Source organism: Mauremys mutica, chromosome 1 (assembly GCF_020497125.1).
Source record: "Mauremys mutica isolate MM-2020 ecotype Southern chromosome 1, ASM2049712v1, whole genome shotgun sequence".
Taxonomy (NCBI): domain Eukaryota; kingdom Metazoa; phylum Chordata; order Testudines; family Geoemydidae; genus Mauremys; species Mauremys mutica.
Genome location: NC_059072.1, coordinates 96,019,519 through 96,036,376, shown reverse-complemented (window position 1 = coordinate 96,036,376; position 16,858 = coordinate 96,019,519). Strand labels below are relative to the sequence as shown.

Below are 16,858 nucleotides of genomic sequence, written 5' to 3'. Positions count from 1 at the left end.
AAATGCCTTATCTGGTTGTAATAACGTAAGTGCTGGGAGAAGATGGAGTTCAGAGCCAAGGCAGGGTAAGGTAGACTGAAGACAACCCGAAACAAAATGCATATAAAGGCATTAAATATCAAGAGTATTCTGAGGGGTGTGGCATAAATGCACTGAAATTAAGCCTCTCTGATATAAATGAAAAATCAGGCAGCAGCATTGGGTTTCACCATGAGAACATTAATTCACAGTTGTTCCCAGGCGTGTTGGATGGGAGTAGTTGAGGGAGAGGTTAGGGAAGGTGGCAGCAGCTGCTGCTAAGTAGGTAGGATGGAGGCAGGTGTAAGGAACAAGCAGAAAGGGCAGGCAGGGGCAACGGGGAGGGACTCCACTCAACGAGAGTTATGAATGTATATACTCACTACCATCATTTAAAGGCCAGGCTAGTTAAAGTCCAAAGGTCGAGACCCCTCCTCATCGCTTCCCCCCACACTAGCAACTTTTTCCTCAGTGCCTAATCCCTGCAGCCTCTTGTGATGGTTCTGCACCAAAGTTCAGTGGTAAGAACAGCTTCAATTATGCAAACAGGAGTGGAAGGTCTCACAGATTGCTCATGAGACGGGGAGTAGACAAGGGATGAGAACAAGTTGTGATTCATTATTGGCAGGATCCAATGTTCCTCCTCGATCAGGAGATGCATCAACTTTCTGGGTCTCATAATCCAGCAGCACCTGAAAAAATTCAGACCAGTCCATAGAGCCAGAGGAGCTGTGCTGGGAGCTGCACAGAAATAATGGTATTAAAACAAGCAAGTGCACTAAGTTTTAATACTGATGAGACTCCCAACATTCTTAAATCCCATCCTGCCCCACTGTTTCCACCTGAGGAGCCCCCTTATCTATGCTCAGCTATCACAGTAGCAGAACCCCTTACTATTCCTTCCTCCTGGGTGGGCAGGTGAGAGTTGCCCCACGATTTCAGAGATTGGGTTTTTCTACAGAACTACACAGACGTGATTAATAAAGTTCTCTTTATTACAGACCTACAAACCCCACCCCCAAAAAATGTTTCTCTTCATAAATCAGCAGCAGGGAAGAGTGTGGCATAGGCTCAAGGAGCCACGGAGGATTCATATTTGTCCCAGCAACATGAGGACAAGGATGCAGGTATCATGGATGAAGCAGAGCAATCCCCGATTTTAACAAACCCACCCAGAGCAAATACATGTCCACATCCTGCACTCACTGCTCTGGGTCTGGATAGGACAGACACTGATAAACACACCTCTAATTCAACAGCCGTCCTGCTTTCCCCACTGCCAGTTCTTTGCAGACAGATGGAAGCCCAATTCCAGCTTCTCCCACCCACTTTGAGGATGAGCGGCCTTACTTCTCACCATCCCTCAGAATTGCTCAGGACTACTGCTGCCCAGGAGGAGAAGGTGGGCCACACCCACACACAAAAAAGGGGTCAGGTTCTACAAGGCTGTTCAGTTTCGCTTCACGCCTCCCCTGGCAAGAGAACATGCAACATGACCAAATCCAGAGGCCTAGGTGCAGGTTTCTCTTGCTCAGGCTCCAATGAGTTTCTTAAGGAAGGCCTCCAGCTGATCCTCATCCTTTATCCCCACAAACTTATCCACAACATCTCCATTCTTCATAGCCAGCACAGTCGGCACAGCTGAGACCTGGAAGGCAGAGAGGGCGCAAACAGACATACAATAAAGGCAACCTATGGCACACATGCCGAAGGCGGCACGCAAGCTGATTTTCAGAAGCACTCTCACTGCCCGGGTCCTGGCCACCGGTCCGGGGGACTTTGCATTTTATTTTAATTTTAAAAGAAGCTTCTTAAACATTTGAAATACCTTATTTACTTTACATACAACAATAGTTTAGTTATATATTATAGACTTATAGAAAGAGACCGTCTAAAAACGTTAAAATGTATTACTGGCACGCGAAACCTTAAATTAGAGTGAATAAATGAAGACTCTGCATACCACTTCTGAAAGGTTGCTGACCCCTGCAATAAGCTAAGCTGGGAGGAGCCCAGCTGCACAGTGGCTTTGAAGGATGACCTGCAAAGCAAAAAAAATAAAAAGAAAAAAAGAAAAGGCTTGGGTCCTTCAGTATAATTCATAAAAGACTGAAAAGTATTCAGGGTTTTATTTTTCCTGCTTGCGTTTGACATTAGAAATTCAGGTCCTCTCTGGTCTAGAACAGTGGTTCTCAATCATGGGTCCAGGGCCACCTGGGGGGGCTGCGAACAGGTTTCAGGGGGTCCACCAAGCCGAACCAATATTAGACTCACTGGAGCCCAGGGCAGAAAGCCTAAACCCTGCTGTGCAGGGCTGAAGCCCAGGGACCTGAGCCTGCCACTTGGGGCTGAAGCAGATGCCTGAGCAGCTTAGCTTTGTGGGGCCCCCTGTGGTGTGGGGCCCCGCTGGCTACCCCCTAATGCCAGCCCTGGTTTTTATATGTAGAAAACAGGTGTTGTGGCACAGGTGGGCCCTGGAGTTTTTATAGCATATTGGGGAGGGGGCTCAGAAAGAAAAAGACCCTAGGGCAGCTGGAGAACCCGCTCAGCCCTTTAGTTAAGGTGTAAGAGCTAACAACGAACACTGTCCGAGACATCCTCCAGCAAAACCATGGAAGGCGTCGATGCTGCTCATGTTTTTCAATCCTTATCTATGCCCTAAAAATCAATCCATGCAGCTTTTGTAGTTTAGACAAGGCCCAAGATTAAAAATGCAGACAAAATATCCATTTTTTTCCCCAAATAAAAATAGTAACCTCTCCCCCCCCACACCCCTTTTATCTCATCACAAGGCAGTGCAGGAGGAAGCAAACCCAATGGTTTAGGAATACTTTATAGGGCACTTTTAAAAGATATTTTACAGTGGGTAGTTGTTCCCCACACTTCAATGTGGACCAGAGTGGAACTGCACCTTTCTCCAGGTAGGAAAGGATTCCCTGTCCTCCTCCACTCTTGGAGAAATATTCTTGTGTTAGCTCTTGACTGTGCCCCTCCCCCCCCCCAAACCATCTTTTCTTCTCCCTGCTCTCACAGCTCATGGCTTCACTGACAGCATGGTCAGAGACCACCACCTGCTGAGCCGTGATGATTAGGTAGGAGAAGGAAAGCCCTCAAACTGAGCTGGCAGCCAGCTACAGTGCTCTGGGTGTTACTCTCTCAGCCGATCCCCCACAAGCTTTGTTCAAAACTAAGGAAGTAACGGTGCAAAGGATGGCACTCAAGCTCAAAGCAAACTCCCTGGGGACTTGGTGGGGGGGATGAAGAAACCTTGTGGCCATCTTTAGGGGAAGGCATAAGGTGGCTCAAACTCCACCAGAGAGGTCCTTTGGGGCCATCTGCCTGTCCCAAGTCAGGGTAAAGGAGGAGGGTTGGGCGTGGGGCTAGCAACTCCACCCCGTAAAAAATCAACTTGCTACAGAAACGCCAACAATAGAGATAACAGAGACTTTTAGCCTGGAAAAAGAAGGGTCTTCAACTCGAAGACGCGTGACGCTGGGTGGTGAAAGCCGCGAGGAAGCCACTAAGCCGATTACCCTTCTTGCAACCAGGAGGATTACCATCGGCACATGGAACTGATAGCAAAAAAATGGGCTGTACCTGGAACCAGCTAGAGCGAATGGCCCAGGATAGAGGACTCTGGAGATCTGTGGTTGGCGGCCCATACCCCGATTGGGGTGACGGGCATGAGTGATAAGGTGGCTCAGACCAGCATGGAATGGCAAGGGAAAGAATTTGGTAGCATTTTAGAACAGCCAGGCACATGCCTCCTGCTACTTCATGGCCCTTATCTGTACAGAGCTTATCTCCTGGAATGTGTCCCATCCTTATCCTGTAGGAATGCATCCACTCAGCCCATACATTCCTAGCTGCACTCTCTCTTGCTGCCATCAGGGATCTGCCACCCACACAAATCCTCCCCACAGGAAATCCCTTAGAGATCTGGCTCCTCTCTCACCAGCAGTTTGACATGAAAGAGATTTTGTTCGCCCTGTCCCTCCCCCTCGCCCATCCAGAACAGTTCCCTAAGTATATCCTCCAGGGCTTTATACAGACCAGTTTTAGATAATTCAGGCACTGAGGCTCCTCCTGCCACTTGCCCAATGCCTGTTTAATCTGTGTTCTTTAGCACCCCCTAGTGACTAGTTGCAGAAGTGCAGTGTAGCCCTGGAAAGCTGCTCACTGCACATATGGTGCAGAAATGTGCTTGTGTGTGAATTTCTCTCTTTTTCAGGAAGAAAGGATATAACGGGGAAGCACTCAGTTTGCCTTAATTATGCCCTCCTGAGGCAACGGGGTTGTTATTTTTCAGGGATCCTTCCTCATGTCTCTCACGTAGATTAAACAGCAAGTGGAGTTACATGTGAGGCTATTTTATAGATGAGTTTGGGTAACTAACCATCTGCTTTAAAGGTCACATGATGAAAGCAAGCACTGGTCCAAGTGAGGAACAGCAGCAGCTTCCAGAGCTGGGGAGCAGTTAACGTAATGCTGAGTTACAAGCCTTTGTGCGTGGGCCAGCATGAACCTCACGTGCACCTGTGGCTGAGCCCTCCATCTCCTCCCACGCACACATGCACGCACACAGGGAGGGAGGGGACAGCTATAGTGGCTTTCAGCCACTCTGTGCTTCCAGATGCTGAACTGCTCCAGGGGGGCGAAGCAGCCCCCAGCATAGCTTAAAAAGTCCTATGGGACTGTCTAACTTACAATAGTATCCCAGGATGTCCTCTGGGCAGCCCCTATGCCAGGGCTTGTCAGGAAGTCCTCAGGTTCTGCACTGCCTGCACCAGAGGAAATCTCCTGCAGACAGAACCAGGCCCGTTAGGGCCCATTTACACCACTCCAGTAATTTTCTGCAGCATAGAGAGGCCAGAGAAGAGGTGAGGATTTCACCAGTAAGTTTAGGAACAATGCAGGGAACTCCAGACAGGAACAAGCTACTACTGCTGAGAAGTCTCCAGCCAAAGGAATCCCACTGCTATCTTTCCAGAACTACCACACCAGCCAGTCTATGCATTGACCAGCAGCAGCGTGGGAGAAGGGACTGCACTTTCCCAGATAGGATTACAATGCATGCTGGTAACAAGCCAATGCAACTGAAAGTGAGAGAGAATCCCACACAGAGCAGATCAAAGCCAAAGTACTCCCCTCTCTTTGCCCTTGTGGCTAAGAAGTGAAGTGACAGTGGGGGGAAAAGCCATGTTCTGAGACCTCCTGAAAAGTGGGTGCTGGATGAGAAGGGACTGAGAATCTTAGGAGAACGGATTCTTATCTTGTGCAGAACTGGATCTGCAAGGTTTCTAGCAGCAGGAAATGCTTCTGGGACTTGTGCTCTGCTGGGACAGCCTGGAGCCAAGGGCAGGCAGAGACCCATGTGAAGGAATGCTCAGGCATTCCAAAACTCTGAGGGGGTCTCTCGCCATCCCTCCCCTCCCCCCCAAAAAAGAATCCACCGCAGAGAGGAAGTTGTGCAATCTTAGCCTGGGCAGACGGCCAGGGTCTGTGTGTGGAGGGGAGGGAGAAACGTGGGAGGAAGCTGGTTTCCTGGCAGCTAGCAGGGGAATTGTGGGGGTGAGAAAAGGGCCTTGAAAATCCCAGGACGCAAGCAGAGAGCAATTTGAGAGTCCTGGATCCAAGGTGGAAGGGCCCTTGATTCCTGTTGCTAGAAGAGGATGCTGCTAGCAGGGTAGTTCAGATTTCCTGCTCCAGTGTAGGTGGATTTCTGACCCCCTACTCTGAACACCATACCCTCCTCTTCTTTTGTGCGGACCTACAACAACATGGAGCCACACTGGCCAACCCCTCCAGCTTTTGCACTCTCGCTGCCTTGGCTAGCAACTCTTCAGAGGGAGGAGCAAAGCGAAGCTACTCTAACCCTGAGCTCAGGACAACACAAACCAGGAACCAAATGTCCTCCTCAAAAAGCAAGCCAGAAACTGTAAGGATCAGAACAAAACTCCCTGTATCATTTCCATTTCACCATGATCCCACTGCTTTCCAGCAAGCAGTCTGAAGCACTAACAAAAGTAGAGGTCTATCATCTGGACAGAACAGGGTGCAGTTCCACCAGGGATCCAGGATCCCCAGCACTTTCTGCAGAATGGGAATTTAACAGAGTTTGCCTGTGTCTACATTTAAGGCTCAGGAAGAGGCCCTATAATCCAGCCCTTGACTGCATCATGAATACTGCTTACATTCTCCCCTGACAGGGTTATTTGCGAATCTAAAATGATCATCTCAGTTATCCAGTTTGACAGGATTTCCTTGGGCCAAGTCTGCATTAAACTGAACAATTCTCGTCCCTCAAACTTCCCTTAGAGGAATAACACTTACAGGGCTGTAATTTTCAGCCTTTTTCCTAGTGCCTTTAAATACACCTCTATCTCAATATAACGCTGTCCTCAGGAGCCAAAAAAATCTTACCGCATTATAGGTAAAACCGCATTATATTGAACTTGCTTTGATACGCCAGAGCGTGCAGCCCGGCCCCCCCCCGGAGCGCTGCTTTACCGCATTATATCCGAATTCGTGTTATATCGGGTGGCGTTATAATGGGGTAGAGGTGTACTGGTTTTCCAGTTGCCAGGGACTGCTCTGCTATAGTAGCACTTCTGCTGCAATCAGTTACTATAGAAGGGGTTGGCAGCCTTTCAGGAGTGCTGTGCCGAGTCTTCATTTATTCACTCTAATTTAAGGTTTCGCGTACCAGTAATACATTTTAATGTTTTTAGAAGGTCTCTTTCTATAAGTCTATAATATAACTAAACTATTGTTGTATGTCAAGTAAATAATGATTTTAAAAAGTTTAAGAAGCTTCTTTTAAAATTAAAATAAAATGCAGAGCCCCCCCGGACCAGTGGCCAGGACCCAGGCAGTGTGAGTGCCACTGAAAATCAGCTCACGTGCCACCTTCGGCACATGTGCCATAGGTTGCCTACCGCTGTACTATAGCAAGGCTTGGAACAATAATGATTAAGCTATTTGATCCCTAATCTCTTATCTGTGGACAGAACAATCCTTACCCAAAGCCTGGTGTACATCTCTTGGCTTCAAATACTTCATTGCACTGTTTAAGCAATCACAACCTCTCCCAGGGGCCGTCAGAGAAGGGGCGGGGTGGGGGTTGGATGGAGCAGGGGTCCTGGGGAGTGGACAGATAGGAGGGGGCGGGGCCATGACCCCCCTACCCTAACTGGCTCTCCATACAATTTACAAAACCCAATGCGGCCCTCAGGCCAAAAAGTTTGCCCCTCCCTGCGTTAATCCCTAAGGGGAAGGAGCACAGCTCTCCTCTCCAATGGGAGAGTGAATATTAACCCTTTTGCTGCAGGGTCTTATTGTAGAACACAGCAGCAGTGTTCTTTGTCCACTAGGTACTGGGAAGGGAAGACACCCGGTCCCTACAACATAGAATACAAAGTGTACAGTGCTTACTTTGTATTTATTTTTTATTACAAGTATTTGCATTGAACAAAAATAAAAGAAATAGTATTTTTCGATTCACCTTATACAAGTACTGTAGTGCATTCTCTATCATGAAAGTTGAACTTACAACTGTAGAATTATATACAAAAAAACTGCATTCAAAAATAAAACAATGTAAAATTATAGAGCCTGCAAATCCACTCAGTCCTACTTCTTGTTCAGCCAATCGCTCAAACAAGTTTGTTTACATTTGCAGGAGAGAATGCTGCCTACCTCTTGTTTACAATATCACCTGAAAGTGAGAACAGGCGTTCTGTTCTCATGGGAGTGTTGTAGCTGGTGTCTCAAGATATTTATGTGCCAGATGCGCTAAAGCTTCATATGTATAATAATAATATAATATAATATAATATATGGAGACATACCCATCTCATAGAACTGGAAGGAACCCTGAAAGGTCATCGAGTCCAGCCCCCTGCCTTCACTAGCAGGATCAAATACTGAGTTAGCCCAGATCCCTAAGTGGCCCCCTCAAGGATTGAACTCACAACCCTGGGTTTAGCAGGCCAATGCTCAAACCACTGAGCTATCCTTCCCTCCCTAATGTCCCTTAATGCTTCAACCACCAATTCCAGGGGACACGCGTCCATGCTTATGATGGGTTCTGCTCGATAACAATCCAAAGCAGCGCAGACCGACACATGCTCGTTTTCATTATCTGAGTCAGATGCCACCAGCAGAAGGTTGGTTCTCTTTTTTGGTGATTCAGGTTCTGTAGTTTCCACATCAGAATGTAGCTTTTTTAAGATTTCTGAAAACATGCTCCACACCTCGTCCTCCTCTGATTTGGAAGGCACTTCAGATTCTTAAACCTTGGGTCGAGTGCTGTAACTATCTTTAGAAATCTTGCATTGGTACCTTCTTTGTGTTTTGTCAAATCTGCAGTGAAAGTGTTCTTAAAATGAACAACATGTACTGGGTCACCATTCGAGACTGCTAGAACATGGAATATATGGCAGAATGCCGGTAAAACATAGCAAGGGACATACAATTCTCCCCCAAGGAGTTCAGTCACAAATTTAATGCATTATTTTTTTAAATTAGCATCATCAGCTTGGGAGCACGTCCTCTGGAATGGTGGCCGAAGCATGAAGGGGAATATGAACGTTTAGCATATCTAGCATGTAAATACCTTGCAATGCTGGCTACAAAAGTTTGTCACAGCGACTGGCTGAACAAGAAGTAGAACTGAGTGGACTTGTAGGTTCTGAAGTTTTACATTTTTTCTTTTTTAGTGCAGTTATGTAACAAAAAAAAATCTACATTTGTAAGTTGCACTTTCACGACAAAGAGATTGCACTACAGTAATTGTATGAGGCGAATTGAAAAATACTATCTCATCATTTTTACAGTGCAAATATTGGTAATAAAAAATAATATACACTTTGATTTCAATTACAACACAGACTACAATAGCTATGAAAATGTAGAAAAACATCCAAAATATTTAATAAATTTCAATTGGTATTCTATTAGTGCGATTATACCTGTGATTGATTTTTTTAATTACGATTAATTTTTTTGAGTTAACTGAGTGAGGTAACTGCGATTAAGAGACAGCCCTACTGACAAGCCTTTCCTGAATATAAAGATACCCTCATACCCCCTCCTAGCCACTGCTGAAACAAAGTCGTCCTGCTCCTGGCCCATACCTCATATTCAATGGCCAGGTCTGTGTGATCATCAATGTCCACTTTCGCCATCAGTACCTTCCCCTGCTGCTTGGCCACCATCTTCTCTAACCTGGGGCCCAAGATCTTGCAGGGGCCGCACCACCTCACAGGGAAGAAAAAGAGCAGGCATTACACAAGGAACTGCCGGGCAGCCAGTTTGGATTCATACCATTCATGGTATTTCACAGGCAACCTGATCACCACCTAACCCTTCCTCCCTACACTGACCTTTACACTATGGGAAATTACCACAATTTAAACACCAAGGGTGAACATTAACCAACCACTTTTGCAATTGTTAGACTCAGAATCACAGTCAAAAAGTAACAGAGTTTGAGACTGTCTACACTATGGAGCCTATGCTGGCATAGCCCCTTAGTGTAGAAACAGCCTACACTGAGGGTATGTCTATACTACAGCGGCACAAGTATAGTGTTGCTGCTGCAGCATAGATGCTTCCAACATGGACAGAAAGGGGTTTTCTGTCAATGTAGATAATCCATCTTTCAGAGGCAGTAGCTAGGTCGATGGACGAATTCTTCCATCAAACTAGCTGTGTCTTACAGTGGGGGTTAGGTCGACTTAACTGTGCTGCACAGGGGTGACAGTTTTCACAGCCCTGAATGATGTAGCTGGGTCAACCTAAGTTTCAGGTGTAGACCAGGCCTGAGAAAAGGAGTTTTTCTCCCGGTGTAGGAACATCACATCCCTGAATGACATCAGCTATGCCAACAAAAGCTCGCTTCTGTTGAGATAGCTGCATCTACACTGGGGATTTTGTCAGCAAAGCTGCGCCAGTCAGGGGTGTGGGTTTTTGATACCCCTGACCAACTCAGCTACGCCAACATAACTTTTAAGCATAGACCAAGCCTGGATTGCAACACAGTTTAGAGAGGCTTCCATAAGAAAGGCATTATTAAATCAGGGGAGGGTGGGAAGAGGCTGCTATTCAGTGGTAGCCCATTACTCGTGAAACACCTCAGTCTCCAAAGTGATTACTGTGTTTACCTAAGGGCTCTGTTCCACAGCAAAATCACTGTCACTGAGAAGCAGTATCTATTTAAAAAAAAAAAAAAGAAACCAACAACAGACACTACCTGTACCAAACTCTGGTATCAGCAAGAGTCTGAATAGAAGGCATTGGTGCTAGTCAAAGTGCTGAGTTCTTCCTCTAACTGCACTTGGAGGAATATTGCCCCACTTACATTGATCTCAACCCCACCTATCCTTACAAAGAAAATAATAATAATTCCCAAACCCTTACATGATGTTTTATATTGAAACCACAGCTGGTTTTGCTGCCTATGCTACTCCCAATAGCTCTATGTCCTGCAGACATACAAGTTGATCCTCCTTCTCATGGTCCCAGTCATCATTAGTTTCTATTTCAGTCTGTCGCTCTTGTCCATTTAGATTGAGAGTTTTCCAGACTCTATGCTCTGTATTTGTACAGAACCAAGCACAAAGGGGGCCTTTATGTTGTTTGGTGGCACTTAGTGCCACCAGACACAAATGAGACAGAAAATTACGATTACTATAAATTAGCAGATAAAATCTTGGAATATTTTCATTGTTGTATATAATTGGAGATATACCTATTTATATATTATATATATCTCCTAGAACTGGAAGGGACCTTCAAAAGTCATCGAGTCCAGCCCCCTGCCTTCACTAGCAGGACCAAGTACTGATTTTTGCCCCAGATCCCCAAGTGGCCCCTCAAGGATTGAACTCACAACCCTGGGTTTAGCAGGCCAATGCTCAAACCACTGAGCTAATCAATGGCAAAATCTTTATCAATGCCAACTGCTGATGGTATTGGCAAAGGCTTTTGCTAACAACTCATTGCTACTGGTGAAAATCTTTCCCCAGTGTAAACAGCATTCAAAAAAAATGGGACAGACATTATCTAATTTGATTATAGATGAGGCTATGAACTTCTCAGCAACTACTTCTGGTCACCCGGGAACTAGTAGCTGCTAAGGAAAACATGAAGGTAACAAGAGGAGTATTTAGGAATGATTTAAAAATTGCATGGAGATTAATTTGGAGGACACCGATCACTTGTAATACACAGCTTTCACGCAGCAATTTGTTCTAGTTGTCTGTTTGGGCCTAAATGTCAATAAAGAAAACATAACGAGTTTGTGCAGCATATTTAATGCTAGCAAGTATCCTTATTACACAGTAAGGAGAGAACCTCATGAGCCACAATGGGATTGCTGAATTGTAGGGCAGTAAAACATAGCAACAAAATAGATTCTGGTGTTTGTCACTGTCAGACTGTGGGCTGGAAAAGGTGGAAGCCAAAATAATATTAAGTAAATAAAAGGCTTACTAAGACCAGGGTTGTTATGCTTGTTTATTCTGTTACTGTGATGATGTGGGAATCTTCTGTAATATTCTTAGGAATGATATGCATGGCAGTGACTTACTTGACTAGGGATTGCCACCTCATAGGTGTAGAGCAGGAGATGTGAGGTGTTGGGTCACCTAACTGTCCGGGGCAGTATGAAGCAGTCCTTGAAGGGACTGACCCATATGAGTGGAGGATCCAGAAAGACTATGGGAATCCCAACAACTGAACAATTGACAGTGATCCACAGAGAACTCCACACAAAACTCTGGCAGGTGGGGCATGTGAACTCAGCAGGAGGAAGACAATGGACCAAGAGATGAAAAGATGCTAAGATACAAGGCTGATCTTTGAAGAGACATGGGACTGACAGACAAAGAGACAAAAACATGGAGAGAGTGGAAACAGATTCCACAGCGGCTTTGCTGGCTGATTGCACTGGCTTGGCCAGTATGGATTATGTTTTAACCTTTAAGTCTCTACGCTAACTTAAGGACTTTCCAGTGCTGTGTTACAGTTGACTAATAAACCCTACTCTGTTTGGTGTCACTGCAAATACTTGTTGAGGTGCACTGGTCCTGGAAGACAGGAAATGTCTCTGATAAGGAGTTATCTAAGTTGGACATGCTGAGTAGAGCTCAAGAGCCCAGACACTCAGTTTTGGAGACGCTGAAGCCGTGTGGCCTACCTTTAAGGAAGAATGGGCCCCCTTAGGGATCTGGCACACTGACAAGGTTCCTGTGTGTGTGTGTGGACCATGCAAGGTCACGTGCCTCCCCATATTTCTGCCAGGGTTTGCCAGCCCTGCTCCGTCACATGGGATGGCTGGACCCCCTCCCTGACTGGCAGCTGCTGTGGGAGCCAGTGAGCTGAGCCCTGTGGGGAGAGGCAGGAGCAACAGCTGGGAGCTGCAGGGAGGGGCTGCTGCTTTCCATGAGGGGAGGCCGAGGGTAAGCACGGAGGGAGGGGGAGAGACATGCCTGGCGAGGTGCCATGATTCAAGTTGTTCTGGGGGCGGCCAAACCTTTAAATGGTGTCCCCTCCTCTCCTCTTCCGGCCCCCCTCCCCCCCCAGCAGGTATATGTCATCTTTGGCTGCAAGGGATCGTTTAAAGCTGGGGCATAGCACAGATCCTATGGATCCATGACAATTACACAATCTATGTTAACATCTTCGTGAAATACCATAAGCATTACGTTTTGTATACAGGTTTTGGTAGCGTTCTGTATTGTTGACCAAACTTGCTAAAACCTTACAATAAACTCAAGAGTATGTTGCTATGTCTGCACTACAGAGCCGATGCCAGTCCCCTAGTGCAGAGGCAGCCTACATGACAGAAGATTTTCTGGTGGTGTAGGATAACAACATCCCTGAGCGACAATAGCTATGTCAACAGAAACACTTTTCCTTCAACGTAGCTGCCTTTACACTGGAGGTTTTGTCGGCTTACGTGTGTCAATCAGGGGTGTGGTTTTTCCACTCCCAAGAGTAATGCAGCTATGCTGATATAACTTTTAAGAGTAGACAAAGTTTAGTTCTCTGTGTCATGCAGCATTCAGAAGCTATTGCATTCGATCAATTCCAAAACTCCAGGGAACGTTCTAAACATCAACGGCTAGAACCCAATTGATTTGGGGGTCAAAAAAATAAATAAACCAGAAGGGGCAATGTAGGGGACACATGAAGCCCTGCCAGCTCTTTAGCTCAGTCACAACCACTTCTGCAATTGTCTACAGCTCAAAAGAACTGATTGATGGTAGCCATTAATGTCTTCCAACATAACATACCCTGCCTCATCTCTGCTCATTCTCCCAATAGAATTTAACACATTAACATCCTGAATGACTTATCTCCCAGAAAGAAAAATAACGGTGGAGGAAACAGGGCTGTGCACACAGCCTCTGGCATGGTGGAAGAGGAGAATGGGGAACCCTGGTATGTGGGGAGGGAGAAAGGGAGACACAGAGAGCCCCTAGTTTGGGAGAAAAGGTGGGAATAGAGGACATGGGGTAATGAGGGTGCACATAGAATTCCTACTATTGGGGGAGAATAGGATACTGCAGGATGGATGAGAGAGTGATGGTGGGCACACAAAACCCCTGCTGAGAGGGAGGCTGGGGAACGCTTTGGAATGGGTGAAGGGGATCATGGGGGAAAATGGAGAAAAGGGGCCACACAGAGTGTCTGCCATGTAAGGAAATGGGAACAGAGAGCTGGGGGGGGGGGGGGGAATGAGGGGCACACAGTAACCTTTTGTTGGCATGGCTTATTCTGTTCTAGGAACCGGTATGAACTATACTGACAAAAGTGCTTTTGTGGAGGCAGAAGCTGGCTCTCCACTAGGAGGGTTTGCCAGTATAGCTATAACAACAAACTTGACTAAGTGTAGTGCTATATGAGGCCAGGTCTCTTCCTACATAGATCACAAAGCACTTCAGAAAGATAGGAAGGCACTCGTATCCCTATTTACCAAGGCAAAGGGAAAGTAAGTAACTTGCCCAAAGCCATGGTGGTAGAGGCTAAACAGTGAAGAGTGTTACTTGTAGGATGCAAGAGTGAGCGAGAGAGAAAGGAGGGCCTTCAAGAGGCGCTCACTGCTCCACACCCAAAACTCCAGGGGCGGACAAACTTTTTGGCCTGAGGGCTGCAATGGGTTCTGTAAATTGTATGGAGGGCTGGTTAGGGTAGGGGGTCGTGGCCTGGCCCCCACCTCCTATCTGCCCACCCCCCAGGACTCCTGCCCCATCCAACTCTCCCTGTTCGCTGACAGCCTCCCCCCCCCCAGGACCCCCGCTCCATCCACCCCCCACCTCCGCTCCCTGTCCCCTGACCGCCCCAGGACCCCTGCTGCCCATCCAACCCCTCCTCTCATTCCTGACAGCCCCCCCTGGGACCCCTACCCCATCCCACAACCCCTTCTCCCTATCCCCTGACTGCCTCCTGCTGCCCCATCCAACCCCCTCTCCTTCCTGACTGTCCCCCTCCCCAGGACCCCTGCCCCCATTCCCCCCCAACCACTATCCACATCCCTGTCACCTGACCACCACCCTGAACTCCCCTGCCCTCTACCCAACCCACCCTGCTCCGTGCCCCCTTACTGCGCTGCCTGGAGCGCCAGTGGCTGGCAGCACTAGAGCTGGGCCACGCCGCTGCCGCCACCACCACCACACAGCTCAGGCTGGGCTCTGCAGCTGCGCTGCCCCAGGAACTCACAGCCCCACTGCCCAGAGCATTACACCCGGCAGCAGAGCAGGTGAGCTGAGGCTGCGGGGGAGGGGCTGGGGGCTAGTCTCCTGGGCTAGGAGCTCGGAGGCTGGGCAGGATGGTCCCGCGGGCCATAGTTTGCCCACCTCTGCAATACTCACTGTGCATGAAAATCTACCACCACTGGCTTCTGGCTGTTCACAACTCTGTCCTGGAAGTCAGACCCATCCTGGATGTTAAAGGTGGCCCTGTAGACAGGTGTGGTAGAAAATGTCCTAATGGAAGCAGGCACAGTGATCTGGGTAAGAGGGACAAGTGATCTAGGGTAGCATGGTACTGCCGACACCTTGGAGAGGATCGACACAGGCAGCACAGAGAGCTTTTGGGGGGAGATGAATAGAAACCTCCTCAGCGCGAGCCTCTGGGCCATCTGTATAATGAAGGGGAAAAGGCATTTTGGATCAGCCTATACCATGGAGTAAAGTAGAGCAGAGAAGGCGCATTTCTGGATATTATGCTTCAGAACAGCTCTCCAATCCCAGCAATTCCACTGCGGCTTCCCTCCCGCTTCCTACAGCTCAGACAATGCCTCCCCCCCATGCCATCCCTACCCACAAGTGCTCCTTCTCCATGTCCTGCCACCCCATCTGTGCCATGCCAGCCTCCCAGTGCTCCTCCCTCTTATAAATAGCCTCTACCATCGCAGCCCTTTCCCCCCCTCTGTGCTCCCCTCCCCCGGTGCCAGCCCTGCCCCCGCGCTCCCCCCTCCCCCCGGTGCCAGCCCTGCCCCCGCGCTCCCCCCTCCCCCCGTGCTCCCCCCTGCCCCCCGTGCTCTGGGCTCCCCTCCCCCCGGTGCCAGCCCTGCCCCCGTGCTAAGCGCTGCCCCTCCCCCTCCGTGCCCTTCACTCCCCGCTGCCCCCCGCCCCGCACGCCGGGCCCGGCGGCAAAGCGCTGTCCCCGGGTTCCCTCCACTCACCTTCCCGGCGGCGGAGGCGACGCAGACACTGCCGGAGTCGCGCTACCGGGAAGCTGATTGGCTGGGGTGGCGGAGGGCGACCCTGAAAAACGGATTGGCTGGGGAAATGGAATCTTTCACAGCTCCGCGCTGATTGGCCGTTGGACAGCAAGTTCGGGCCGCTGTTTTCTAGTTTTGGAAGATGATTGGCTGGCGAAGATGTCCTTCAGGACCCTGTGCGTAGTTCTAGGCTTTAGTTGGCTATCTTCAGAATACAGGGTGGGCTCCTGGGTGCTGATTGGCTGCTGAGAAGGGCAGTTCAATAGCATGACCCCTCTACCGTCCTCCACCCGCCTTGCCCATCGGCAGTGCCTCCCCCACCCCGTGAGCACAGTGCGCGCGCAGGCTGGTTCCCTGCGCTCAGACCTTGCACGAGGGCAGCTTGTGCCCCCTGCCTGGCCTCACAGCGCACACGTGCCTGGGGTGGGCCTGGCCATGTGACACCGTGCTGGGGTGACCCGACAGCAAGTGTGAAAAATCAGGGGGGCGGTAACAGACGCCTGCATAAGACCAAGCCCCAAATATCAGCACTGTCCCTAGAAAATCAGGACATCTGGTCATCTTACACCCTGCCCCCCTGAGGCAAGTGTAAATCAGCTCAGAGCAATGGGTCAGTGAATCCAGGAGGCTTTTGGCAGGTGGTCCTTGGTCACAAGGACTAAACAGCTTAAAGAGGGGCAGATGCATTGCTGCTGTTGCTTAATTCACCCTGCTCCTCCTTTAATATTTAGATCTAGAAAGGTGGGCCTAGCTGCATCAGTTAGCACTGTTGGACCCCATCGTGCTAGATGTGCAAACATATTATTGTCAACTTCAAGTGTTTCAAAATCATGAGTCAGGTCTTAAAAATAATAAAAGTTGCTTAAGCCCAAGTTTTTTGTTTTTCAATATATATTGGATTCTTTTTATTTCCCTTTGTGTTTCTGAGCCTTGTTTTCAAGCTTTGCTTCACAACTATGACTTCCACTGACTGAAAAGCATGCTGCAATTCTCAGACAGATTCTTGAGTTCAGGAGATGGAGGTTTAAGAAAAACAAGACCTCCATAGAACACCCACACTCCCACATTAAATGATTTTGGCAACCCAAAAGTGCCATTCTTCCTTGT

The 16,858-nt window shown here is 48.3% G+C and overlaps 1 protein-coding gene across 1 annotated transcript; it reads right to left on the bottom strand.

Moving 5' to 3' along the window:
• Nucleotides 1–992: 992 nt before the first annotated feature.
• On the bottom strand, nucleotides 993–15,926 carry TXN2 (thioredoxin 2). The gene is made up of 4 exons (XM_044986424.1): nucleotides 15,713–15,926; nucleotides 14,898–15,166; nucleotides 9,156–9,279; nucleotides 993–1,666 (listed from the first exon to the last, which is right to left on the bottom strand). The coding sequence occupies exons 2-4, from the start codon at nucleotides 15,164–15,166 to the stop codon at nucleotides 1,550–1,552; spliced, it is 510 nt and encodes a 169-aa protein (XP_044842359.1). The 5' UTR covers nucleotides 15,713–15,926; the 3' UTR covers nucleotides 993–1,549.
• Between the last annotated feature and the right edge of the window lie 932 nt (nucleotides 15,927–16,858).

Bases quoted from the DNA above. Each gene is read 5' to 3' on its own strand.
- TXN2 (XM_044986424.1), bottom strand. From the start codon at position 15,166: ATGGCCCAGAGGCTCGCGCTGAGGAGGTTTCTATTCATCTCCCCCCAA. The intron at 9,280-14,897 runs GTGAGTATTGCA...CTTCCCTGTGAG, and splicing joins GTGGTAGATTTTCATGCACA to GTGGTGCGGCCCCTGCAAGA. The intron at 1,667-9,155 runs GTATGGGCCAGG...TCTGCCTTCCAG, and splicing joins ACCTGGCCATTGAATATGAG to GTCTCAGCTGTGCCGACTGT.